General features: G+C 39.8%; 1 protein-coding gene across 10 annotated transcripts in view; it reads right to left on the reverse strand.

Annotated features, from left to right (window-relative positions):
• Positions 1–13,518, reverse strand: part of FRYL (FRY like transcription coactivator) — a 297,672-nt gene that overhangs the window by 80,606 nt on the left and 203,548 nt on the right. For all 10 annotated transcript variants that reach the window (XM_070458031.1, XM_070458033.1, XM_020879792.2 and 7 more), the window contains 4 exons: positions 9,919–10,005; positions 6,996–7,167; positions 6,396–6,528; positions 1,940–2,047 (listed from right to left, as the gene is read on the reverse strand). In XM_070458031.1, the coding sequence (XP_070314132.1) occupies positions 1,940–2,047; positions 6,396–6,528; positions 6,996–7,167; positions 9,919–10,005 (500 nt within the window). The remainder of the gene's footprint in view (positions 1–1,939; positions 2,048–6,395; positions 6,529–6,995; positions 7,168–9,918; positions 10,006–13,518) is intronic.

Below are 13,518 nucleotides of genomic sequence, written 5' to 3' on the forward strand. Positions count from 1 at the left end.
ATGATAGAGGAAGAACACTGTGTGATATCACAGTCTTCGCCCTGCTGAACTCAGTTCTGGTCTTTGCTAAGCTAACCTTCAACTGACAGTAAGACTGCGGAGAAAATGTACTACAGTTGTTTAATACAAAGACTGGGAAGTGGGCCCCAAAGGAGCAGCAGTTACAGCGGCACATTGGAAACACCACACAGGGTCAGATCAAGGGTCGCAGTCCAATGTTGTGTCTCTGATGGTGGCACCAAAGGAGAGACTATGGGAAAGGAGAGTGACCAGCTCCATGCTGCTGGCTATAAAGGTCATTCAACATTCCTTAAATCCATGAATTAACACCTCTCTGTGTGACTGGAGATATATCCACGTGGAGAAAGGGGCCTGACTCATTTATGGCAGGAGAACTACTGAACCTTCCCTGGAGACAGCAGACAGGTCTGCGAACTCACAGTGTATCTTTGCTTTATTTGTTTGCTTGCTTTATTCTAAGTAAATAAGATTTAGACATCACAATTCCAAGTGATAGGAGCTAGGGACAAAATAAGCAGACCCTGGAATCTTTCTTTCTGCCAAAATAAATTAAGTATCACAGGGGAAAGGAGCAAAGTCAATAGCAAATTGTCAACCACTGCCTAGATGTTTGCTCCTTTACTCGGCTCCGCCACCCCTGCCCCTTGCGGATGCAACTTCACTTTGGTGGGGAATATGGACTGCCATCCACAAAACGGTGAACTAAACTGAGGTGAGCAAGAGCAGAAGTGAATGACAGTTGTTTACTGCTTTCTCAAGGAATAACATTATAAATAATTAAACTTGTTTTCCCTCCCTAACGCTGACAGGAACTTTGTAACTCCGCAATCTAATTTATAGCAAGAGTTAAGAGATACAGTGGGAAGGGATGACTTTATCTCATGGTGCCAAGTATCAAAGTAACCTCTTTCTTCTCCTCATTCAATACCATTCAGTCTCCTACTGCAACCCTTAAGAGCTGAGGATAGGGGGTGCATGGGTGTTTGAAATGCTCCATGACCAGGGAGGTGGGAAAGGCTGCTGGAGGGGTCCATTAACTGTTTATTCATTGTGAGTTTAGCTTAAGACTTAGTAATCGGTGTTCAGCGAGCAGTAACCATCTTCTAACATGGTGAGATATCACTGCTCCATTGATGGTCTTTGTGCTTGGTTTTCCATTAGGGCGGGGCCAGCAAACTATGGCTCAAGGGCCAAATCCAGCCAGGCTCCTTAATAGGTGGCTGCTTCTTCACTACCAGGGCAGAGATGAGCAGCTGTGATACGGACCACGGGACTCACAAATCTTAAAACAGTCACTATGTTGTCCTTTATGAAAAAAGTCTGCTGACCCCTTATTTAAAGAGAATCCCCAACTGCATCAGCAAAGCAGTATTTCAAAAGGCCATCATCTCAACTTAGAATTACTTCCAGGAACTGGTATTTAAGTTTGGATATCATATTAATTACTCTTTTTATAGAGCCTAGTGAGGAAAGAGAGAAAAACCTGAACCCCATGGGCTCTGCAATAAGAGAAAAAAAGTGAAAATGAGACCTGGCCACCACCCTAGCTGCTAAAGAAAGGACCATAGGAGTTAACACAATAATTAATTGCCTAGTAAGTGTCATCACACGCTGATAATGTACATATGTTAACAGAACATATTCTATAAATCCCAAGAAATAGTAAATACTAGAAGGCAAGGAATTTAAAAATTTACAGGGGATTTACAGGGGAACCCAGAAGAATTTTAAAAGTTAAAAGATGAGTAAGGAGAATGTGTTAACAAAACAAAAGACAAAATGGGAGTATAGAGAGTTATCCAAGGATTAAAAATGTCTCTATCACTACATTTTTTTAGTGATAATAGTAATGGGATGCTTTAGTTAAAAAGACTGAATGACATAAAAGTTAACCTCACAAACAGGAATTCTCATTTACCTTGCTAACAGTTCAATGAGGTCAGTTCTGCTCATACCATCAGGAATCAGCCTTGGAATAGCAGCAATACAAGTTCTAAACAAATCAATTTTGGGTTTTCTTTCACCGCTAAAAAACAGATTACAAGAGGACTTAATAAAATGAATCTTACATATATCAAACAATGAAAGTAAACTTAGAAAAATTATTACAGAAAATATGAGCCTACCTCCAAAAGTTTAATGTATTTAACATAATAAAAAGAGTATATACATTTGCAGTAAATAATTATCAGTTTATAAATACAAAAAAAGAATATATAGATAATTAAGGAAAAAACACAGCTAGCAAGGAAAAAAGGTTTTCAGTAATTAGTAATTAATTACAAAACAGATAACCAATAAGGACCTATTGTAAAGCACAGGGAACTCTACTCAGTACTCTGTAAGAGCCTGCATGTGAAAAGGATCTAAAAAAGAGTGGACATATGCATATGTATAACTGACTCACCCTTCTATACTCCTGAAACTAACACAACACTGTGTTTGTTCAATAAAAAGTTCAATAAACTTCAATAAAGAAACAGTTTTAAAAAGAAAACAAGCATAACAAATATTCAAATAGTAAATACTAAGCAAATTATTTATTGGTGGCGCAGTGGTAAAGAATCTGCCTGCCAGTGCAGGAAACGCAACAGACATGGACTTGATCCATGGACTTGATCTTCCTGATACCCTGTAGTAGGAAATGGCAACCCATTCCAGTATTCTTGCCTGGAAAATTCCATGGACAGAAGAGCTTGGCAGACTATATAGTCCATGGAGTTTCAAAGACTCAGACATGGCTGAGCACACACACATACATTATTTATTAATTGTTTCAAATAAGTTAAATCTTTGATTAAAAAAAAATAAGTTAAATCTCTGATTTAACCTCTGATGTATATTTAATTATTAAAATAAATAATATTGACATTAAATAACCTAATATTAGTTATTTGGGGGCCTATAAAATTAACAAAAAATTTTATTTTCAGCATCATGTACTAACAGGAGTTTTAGAAAACAGACATTCTCATATACCACTGGTGGTATTGTCTGTTCTTGTCTTTTTATTTTACTTCAGAACGTACAAATACACACAAAAATAAGCATATTGTTTATGTAATAAAATATGTGAAATTTGGAAATCCTGGTTCTTCTAGATGCTTGATACAGTTCACCTGTATTTTCCCTAGTTGTTCAATTATTTTATTTATTTATTTTAAATATCTAACCTTTTATATACTGGCTTTTATTGTGGTCTATATTTCAAGGGAAAACTGTTAATTTATTTGACACAAATTGTCCTTCAGCTGGCCCGATAAAACAATTTTTATATAGAAAAGAGTTGGGATGTTTTAAGAGTTTGGAGTCAGTATTCATTATAGTGGCAATGAACCTACTACTTATTTTTAGTGATTTTATATATAGGCAGTCTTCTCTTAGCTTTGTCCGAATATGCATGATTTCAGTTACCACAGTTTAGTCAAATAATACCAGTCCCCAACAGTGTGGTTCAATTTTCTGTTATCTGATATTAACTGAAAGTAATTGTATAGCCAGGCTTCCCTATTAGCTCTTCAGCCTACAAATTAGGATGTAAATAACGGATGTGTATCATAACCAATGATTTAGTCACATCAGTTTTTTCTAAGTCTGTCATAATTGGTCACTATGCATCTGTTATTCAGTTCACACTGCAGAAGTGTGTAGCTGTGTTGATTCCCATCTCCAGTGGTAAATCAGGTGATACTGGACAAAAACGGATAATCAAAAGAGTAACTTGGCCAACAAAAATTAAGGTACAGCAAAGGAAAAAGGAAGTGAACACTGGAAGTGAAATTCAAATCAAACATTAATGGAGTTACAGAAGAAACAGCTGACTAGGGCAAGTTGACACTGCTGTCACTGAAGACCCAACACATGCAGTCAGAGGAACTCAGTGAGGGCAGATTCATGGGCATAAATAAGGCAAGTGTGACAGAAAGGATCAAGATTTCCCAGGAGAAGTAATGCAAGGGGGAAAAAAGAAACCCCTTCACATTAGAGAAACTTTCCTGGGGCTTGCTAGGGTGGGGCAAGTGGTAAAGATCCTGCATGCCAACGCTAATGCAGGAGACAAAAGAGATGAGGGTTCAATGCCTCACTCAGAAAGATCCCCTGGAGAAGGAAATGGCAACCCACTTCAGTATTCTTACTTGGAAAATCCATGGACAGAGGAGCCTGGTGGGTTACAGTCTATGGGGTCGCAAAAGAGTCAGACACGACTAAAGGGACTTAGCATGTGCAGAGATGTTAGCATATACTAGTATATAGTAAACAAAGCTAGTGGAGGTGATAGAATTCCCGTTGAGCTATTTCAAATCCTGAAAGATGATGCTGTGAAAGTCCTGCACTCAATATGCCAGCAAATTTGGAAAACTCAGCAGTGGACACAGGACTGGAAAAGGTCAGTTTTCATTCCAATCCCAAAGAAAGGCAATCCCAAAGAATGCTCAAACTACCACACAACTGCACTCATCCCATATGCTAGTAAAGTAATGCTCAAAATTCTCCAAGTCAGGCTTCAGCAATACGTGAACTGTGAACTTCCAGATGTTCAAGCTGGTTTTAGAAAAGGCAGAGGAACTAGAGACCAAACTGCCAACATCCGCTGGATCACTGAAAAAGCTAGAGAGGTCCAGAAAAACATCTATTTCTGCTTTACTGACTATGCCAAAGCCTTTGACTGTGTGGATCACAATAAACTGTGGGAAATTCTGAAAGAGATGGGAATACCAGACCACCTGACCTGCCTCTTGAGAAACCTATATGCAGGTCAGGAAGCAACAGTTAGAACTGGACATGGAACAACAGATTGGTTCCAAATAGGAAAAGGAGTACGTCAGGGCTGTATATTGTCACCCTGTTGATTCAACTTATATGCAGAGTACATCATGAGAAACGCTGGGCTGGAAGAAGCACAAGCTGTAATCAAGATTGCCGAAAGAAATATCGATAACTTCAGATATGCAGATGACACCACCCTTATGGCAGAAAGTGAAGAGGAACTAAAAAGCCTCTTGATGAAAGTGAGAGAGAAGAGTGAAAAGGCTGGCTTAAAGCTCAACATTCAGAAAACTAAGATCATGGCATCTGGTCCCATCACTTCATGGCAAATAGATGGGGAAACTGTGGAAACAGTGAGACTTTATTTTTTTTGGCTCCAAATTCATGCAGATGATGATTGCAGCCATGAAATTAAAAGACACTTACTCCTTGGAAGTAAAGTTGACCAACCTAGATAGTATATTAAAAAGCAGAGACATTACTTCGCCAACAAAGGTCCATCTAGTCAAGGCTATGGCTTTTCCAGTGGTCATGTATGGATGTGAGGGATGGACTGTGAAGAAAGCTGAGTGCCGAGAAACTGATGCTTTGGAACTGTGGTGTTGGAGAAGACTCTTGAGAGTCCCTTGGACTGCAAGGAGATCCAAGCAGTCCATCCTAAAGGAGATCAGTCCTGGGTGTTCATTGGAAGGACTGAGGCTGAAGCTGAAACTCCAGTACTTTGGCCACCTCATGCGAAGAGTTGACTCACTGGAAAAGACCCTGATGCTGGGAGGGATTGGGGGCAGGAGAAGAAGGGGTCGACAGAGGATGAGATGGCTGGATGGCATTGCCGACTTGATGGACATGGGTTTGAGTAAACTCCGGGAGTTGGTGATGGACAGGGAGGCCTGGCACGCTGCGATTCATCGGGTTGCAAAGGGTCGGACACGACTGAGCGACTGAACTGAACTGAGTATGTAGTAACCCCTGCATTTATTGAGAGATCCAGTATCCAATTTGGTGGTCTAAGACCTACAAAGCAGATATTAACACCATAAAAAAGTCCTCTTGTAAAAAATACATGGATACTTTATAGCAAGTAAAAGAAGTTGTTGCCAGAAAATATATCCTTCTGAGAAGGAAGTCTCTTAACAATCAACGGAAACTGTGTGTTGACAAGCAGTCCTGGGAGTGGGGTGGAGGGCAAGGTGAGGTACAGTTTCTCACACAAAAAGCTACTCATACATTATTTCCCTCTGTACCCTCAGTTTCCAAGAGGTTTTCAGGTTTTCTTTTTTGTTGAACAAAGCTCTGGAAATAAAGAGCATTTATTTGACTTGATAAACCAGCCATGTCCACACACATCTGGGGTACCTAGGATTTATCATAAGGCCTTGTCACTGACAACGAAATGTATGGATCAAGGATGACTTTTGCTATTTATATTGGTCTGACAGCACATAAAAGAGTAAAACTGAGCCTTTGGAAAGAATCACTGTATCAAAAACTGCAGCAGATGGCAAAAGGAGCGAACTCCAGAAGAGAAAGCAAGGGAACAAGCAGAATCAACCCTCTACACTTATGAAAACTGAAACAGCAATGAAGAGAAATTACTGACTACGTACGTAATCATATCTTCAGGCTCCTTATTGGACATCTGCACACTAGTCATACACATGGGCCTCCCAACCTCTTTGTCCAAATGTCTTAGAATGCTATCTAATGCTTTTCTCACTTGAGGATAATAAACCGACATTCCTGGAGGGGGGAAAGAAAACTCAGTTATAAAATGTCAAACATTAGACATAGAATAATTAGTTATTCTCTGTAAAATATAAAAGGTTACTGACTTTTAATTGACATTAGCTTATTGATGTTACAAAAGAAATTCTGACTTTGACATACTCTTCTCTCTGATGATCAGCTTCAGTATATTGGAGAAAAGGTATAAAAATTATGCATACAACTGAATTTGAAGAAGGACAAGATGCAATGAATAGTATCATCTAAGAAAATATTTAATCCAAAGCCTTCTAACATGAAAAGTAACAGATGTTATAGAAAATGTATTCATTTTGTATCACTCTGTATACTGGAATAACCTGACACATACATTCATAGGCAAATAAATGTATGTAGGCAAATATATACATTTTAGATTTGATCATAAACTTTCACAAAAGAACATTAAACTGTATTATTTATTCATTCCAGTTAACACTAACCTATGACTTTTGCTTCTTCATCTGTCAAGGTTTTGTTGAGAAAAATTTTCTTTACACGCAAGGTGTTTCCTGAGGGAAGGATGGCGCCTGTCGTTGGCATCGGTGGTTCGCCGTCTTTTTGCTGTAGACTGTCCGCTATGACAAGGAACACTCTGAGGCCTATGTTCATTCTCTTCAGAGAAAAAAGTTTCAAAGTAAAAATGTCAGACAGCTTCTCTTTTTTCATGCTAAAAACATCTCATCAAATAACAGTGAGGAATGGGAGGAAGAAGGATAGAAGAAAAATGAACCTCTCTGTTCAACATTTTTTAACCCAGCCCAGGAACTGGAATTTAACATCAAATTCCCAAGTGCCACTCTTTCACTTCTGAGGTCAACTGGCTCTCCTGTTTTCTAGCTTACTTCAAAACTCTCCCATTCCTTCCTCAACTTTACTACCCTGATACTGTACCTTCCCTTCTATGAGTAGATGATTTGTCTCCCACGTCATAGTAAAAACCACCAGTCTTCAATTTCTCACTACAAAGCACACTGATCTATCTATATCTGCACCTTTTCTTCCTCTCCTTTGCCCTTGCTACAATCAAGCGGTGCTGATATTCCTAGTTTCCTACCCGCTGCTGCATTACCGGGAAATTACACTATCAAATCATTCCTTCTCTTTTGCACCTTCAACATTTCCCTTTTAACTGAACATATCTGATTCCTGTTCACTGTACTCAACTAGCATAATGGAACGACCCCTCCCCGTTAACACTTCCCTCTCACCCATCAGTGAGCACACTGCTCAAAACAGTGGGTGGTTTTGCTTCATTCCAGCTGACTTTCAGCAGCATGGAACACTGTCAGAGTTCTTCTTCCCTAAACACGCCCTTCCATGACTACATCTGTACCACTACCCGCATTTCAGATTTATCTGCCTTTACCTGGGTATTAAACCTTAGGCTGCTTCAAGGCAAGTTCCCAGGTTGCCTTTTCTTACTATTATGTGTTCTCTCCCAAAGTAATTTCATGTATTTACATGTCTTCAACTACCACTCGTCTCAGAGCACCCCTAATTTTAAGGCTCATTTCTCTGAACTTGAACCCTTAGACCAATCTGATACCTCTACTTGGATGTCAAAAAGATGCCTCAGATTCACCATGTTCAAACCAAAGGCACTTTCCCCACAAACTCAGTATCTTCTCAGTGTTTCTTTTCTCAGTAAATGATCTCTCTACACCACACCATCTCAGCCCAAGCTGTCACTATTTATGACCTACACCAGTGGTCTCTAAACGGGCCTATGCATCCCAGTGGGTGTGTAAGACAGTTCACTGGAATACAGAAGAAAATAAAACTTTCCTTTATATATATATTTTTGTCCAAGATCAAGGTTTTCAGCTTTACTCCTATCTTTATATATGACATAATGCTGGTGACATTAGTCTAAATATCAAAAGGTCATTTCACATACTCATAGAAGACATTTTGTTAAGCATGTCATCTATAAAAAAGTCATTTCTGCTCACTTAAAAAATCTGGAAATAATTATTAACCTATCTTAAAAATCCTACAAATAAAAAGTTTCAAAACTTTCCAGCTCACTTGTTAAACTACTGTTAGGTAGTTAGAATAGGGAAAAGGAGTCCAGAATGGCAGTGGCTAAAAGACCTGGAAGGGAAAATCCCGCGAAAATAGAACAAAGGAAGGTCGGAGGACCGGAGTGAGGGCTTCAGGTAGAACAGCGCTCCTGCGCAAGCCCAATTGGCATCGGAGAGGCCCAGGGGGAAGGAAAAAACATATAAAAAGAAGAGGCAAAGCCCCCTCCTCTCCCTCTCCTGCACGATGGGGCGCTCTTCTCTTCGCGTCTCTGGATCGCCGTGCCCTCACGCCTCGAAGAGGGATTTTCCCGCTATTATCTAAATAAATAGAGCTGTGACACTGATTTATTTAAGAGCTATAACACGGCCTGTCCAAGACCCGAGAGCTGTGACCCGCCGAGGGGCTTCAACGTCCGTCACCCCAAGTCTTTGTTGTGACGAGACAGCTGAGGAGCATACACTCACCTGACATCTATACTGCCTCCATGGGGCCGTGATCATGGTATAGTGGTTAGAATTCTGCGTTGTGGCCGCAGCAACCTCAGTTCAAACCGAGTCACGGCTCCATCGATGTCAGGAGCGTGTATGCTCCTCGGCTGTCTCGTCACAACAAAGACTTGGGGTGACGGACGTTGAAGCCCCTCGGCGGGTCACAGCTCTCGGGTCTTGGACAGGCCGTGTTATAGCTCTTAAATAAATCAGTGTCACAGCTCTATTTATTTAGATAATAGCGGGAAAATCCCTCTTCGAGGCGTGAGGGCACGGCGATCCAGAGACGCGAAGAGAAGAGCGCCCCATCGTGCAGGAGAGGGAGAGGAGGGGGCTTTGCCTCTTCTTTTTATATGTTTTTTCCTTCCCCCTGGGCCTCTCCGATGCCAATTGGGCTTGCGCAGGAGCGCTGTTCTACCTGAAGCCCTCACTCCGGTCCTCCGACCTTCCTTTGTTCTATTTTCGCGGGATTTTCCCTTCCAGGTCTTTTAGCCACTGCCATTCTGGACTCCTTTTCCCTATTCTAACTACCTAACACTATTAAATATATACCTTAAGATTTGATTATGAGAAGAACTAGCACAGTAATTTTAAACATTCTCCAGTGTTATTAGAGTTCAATAAGCAATTAGTTCACAAAATATCTTTAAACAATCCGAAAATTTAATATCTAAAGTACAAATAGGAGTTTACTAGGGAATAACAGGACCAAAGAAGTAGGAAATAACATTTATTTTAATTTGTCTTTAATTAGGAATTTAAGCCTAAGAGTTCTGATTCCAGAAACTGTGGTCTAAAAAAAAAAATTTTTTTAATTATATAGGAGAGTAAATTACTATAATTTTTTTACCTCTGGATTAATGGTGAAAGTTTTAGTAGATTTTCCAACACTGAGAAGATCAAATATTATTTCTTTCATTGCAAAATCCAAACGTTCCTAGAAAAAAGAAAAACAATAAAATCTTGTAAGTTTCTACTGCTATAGGAATGCTTTGGAGATATTGTGGGTTTGGTCTAGACAGCAATAAAGCAAGTCACATAAATTTTATGGCTTAGCAGTGCATGTAAAAATTATGTTTATACTATATTGTAGTCTATTAACTGTACTATAGCAGTATACCTAAGAAAACAATGTACAACCTTAACTATAAAGTACGCAATTGCTTAAAAATTGCTAACCATCAGCTGACAACACAGGGTTGCCACAAAACTTCAATTTGTTTAAAAAAAAAAAAGTGAAATATCTACAAGGAGAAATAAAGCAAACTACAATCAAACAGGGCTCTGCCTGTATTTATTATTAGGTTATCATGTTAGTGAAATGAAAGTTGCTCAGTCATGTCCAACTCTTTGTGACCCCATGGACTGTAGCCTGCTAGGCTCTGCTGTCCCTGGAATTCTCCAGGTCAGAATACTGGAGTGGGTAGCAGTTCCCTTCTCTGGGGAATTTTCCCAAACCATGGATCATGTTAATGAGAGGGTAACAGGCAGGAAGGCCAGGGGTCTCCAAACAGGAAATAGGCTGCAGTGTCAGACATTTTTATCTCTCTTAAGCGGCAGGAGGAAACAAACTAGCTATATTTTTTTTTCTTCTCTATACAAATTTAAAAGGAGGTTTCTCTTAAAATGCTGTGTTGCCATGACACCTGGTTTCACCTGAAGCTAACTATTCTCAAATCTCAAGTTAACCAATACATTTTTCTTATGGAAATGTTTATCTTAAAGCTATGTTAATGTGCTATGCATCTACCCCAGACTCTAAGTTCCACCAAATGGCTCAAACTACTTGACAAACCAGTATGTTATACTCAGGTATTGTTCCCTTAATCTATGTAAACGGAACTATTTGTGTGGTAATCAGCCCTTCTACAAGATTCAAGTCAATCGTTTTATGGCCTGAGATAAATTATCTGGTGCCATTCTGAATTTTAAGACATTCCTTTCTTTTCATTAACAGACTGCGAGTGACTATATAACATCCAGCTGAAGACTAACAGGGGGGCACTCTTTCTGCCCCCTTCTGATGCCTGTGTCAGAAGCTTCCTCTATCTCCTTTATACTTTAATAAAACTTGATTACACAAAAGCTCTGAGCGATCCAGCCTTGTCTCTGGCCCCGGATTGAATTCGTCTCCTCCGGAGGCCAAGAATCCTGGCGTCTTATCATTCAGTAACAACCTTTCATTAAGAATTATACAAACAATTTCAAGAATACTTGTCTGTGACCAGAAGTTCCTGAATCTAGTTGGACAAAAGGAGAATACATATGAATTAATGTTAATGGCAGAAATATCAATAATCTCAGATATGCAGATGACACCACCCTTATGGCAGAAAGTGAAGAAGAACAAAGAGCCTCTTGATGAAAGTGAAAGACGAGAATGAGAAAGTTGGCTTAAGGCTCAACATTCAGAAAACTAAGATCATGGCACCTGGTCCCATCACTTTATGGCAAATAGATGGGGAAACAGTGGCAACAGTGGCTGACTTTATTTTTCTGGTCTCCAAAATCACTGCCAATGGTAATTGCAGCCATGAAATTAAAAGACACTTACTCCTTGGAAGGAAAGTTATAACCAACCTAGACAACATATTAAAAAACAGAGACATTACTTTGTCAACAAAGGTCTGTCTAGTCAAGGCTATGGCTTTTCCAGTAATCATGTATGGACGTGAGAGTTGGACTATAAAGAAAGTTGAGGGCTGAAGAATTGATGCTTTTGAACTGTGGTGTTGGAGAAGACTCTTGAGAGTCCCTTGGACTGCAAGGAGATCCAACCCGTCCATCCTAAAGGAGATAAATCCTTTAGGTGTTCATTGGAAGGACTGATGTTGAAGCTGAAACTCCAATACTTTGGCCACTTGATATGAAGAGCTAACTCATTTGAAAAGACCCTGATGCTGGGAAAGATTGAGGGCAGGAGGAGAAGGGGATGACAGGATGAGATGGTTGGATGGCATCACCAACTCAATGGACATGGGTTTGGGTGGACTCTGGGAGTTGGTGATGGACAGGGAGGCCTGGCATGCTGCAGTTCATGGGGTCGCAAAGAGTCGGACACAACTGAGTGACAGAACTGAAATGAATGTTAAAAGTATATGATTATATATATGTGATTTAATTATCAAATGATTAGTTTAATACCCAAACCAGTAGGATACCAAAATCATACTGAAGATCTAAGTGAAGGAATTTCCAAAATAATGATGAAAGGAAGCCTCATGATAATAGCTATGCAGCAGGCCTGGAGAGCAAGAAATTCAAACTGGGACCGAAAAAACTGGGCTCCAGGAAGGTAATTTCCAAGGAAAAAGAAAAAGTCAACTAAGAGTAACTGATGTTTGAGAGGAGCTCTATAGTTCTGGAGGAATGCTGATGTGAGGTGATTAATCCAAGGGAGTGGGTACAACCTTAGAAGAAGGGATGTGAGGAAATGTCAGAAGTTCTCTGAACCACAAATCTAAAGCACAATCTGCTTTCATTCATATTGCTGACACATTTATACTTAACTAATTATCATTAATTCGGTGCTTCTGTAAATAGAAATGTATTATTTTTTAAAATATTCTTTACTTCCTCACTGTCAAGAATAATTACATTATGGGTCATCTTCATTGTCAACAGTTTTAGTTCAAAGAGAACTCAATGAATATCCTGGAATCCCAGTGTTTTTCCTAAATTGAGAAAGTAACCCTGCCTATGCTTCTCCAGGGCTGATGTCCCAGAAGACAATGTGGATGTGCTTACTCAGTCTCCATTTACTCCTCTTCAAATAAACCTGCCTTTACTGCAGAGGCTCCAAAGCTAACATGACATTTCCCAGGATGCCTTTGAACAGGCTTCAGAATGTGATTAAAACCCAGGGAACGGGGGTAGAGGAGGAGGACAGGGAGAAAGGAATCTCTTTTACCGGTGGGATCATGGAAGCACCTGGGGGTACACTTCCTAATTTGGCAGCGTTTTTGACTGTGGCAGAGGCAGCAGCTTCCTAGGGAGTCCAGTGTTGTGGTTTCTTCTGTCCTATTAGTGATTCTGTGAACAATCTATATTTTTTAAAAGACCCCTTTGGGGACTGCCCTGGTGGTCCAGTGGTTAAGACTCCGCCCTTCCATTACATAAGGCATAGGCTCAATCCCTGGTCAGGAAACTAGGATCCCACATGCCACATGGTGGTCAAAAAATAAAAATAAAAAGACCCCATTGCATTCAACTATCTACAGGGGATTCTAGTGTCTGTACCCGAGAACCTAGATTAATGTAGATTATGAAAACAGTGTTCCACTATCTTTCAAGATACTCAGGCATTAGTTAGTTTATAGACTAAAAGTAGGATTATGAGATTTTCTCAACTCTTCCTAAATTGAGGGCTTCCACCTGCGGGAATTTCCTTTCCTTCTCCAAGTGTGTAGATCAATGATTTAAACATATTTTGCACACACACAAAAATCAA

This window comes from Odocoileus virginianus, chromosome 29 (assembly GCF_023699985.2).
Source record: "Odocoileus virginianus isolate 20LAN1187 ecotype Illinois chromosome 29, Ovbor_1.2, whole genome shotgun sequence".
Classification (NCBI taxonomy): Eukaryota; Metazoa; Chordata; class Mammalia; order Artiodactyla; family Cervidae; genus Odocoileus; species Odocoileus virginianus.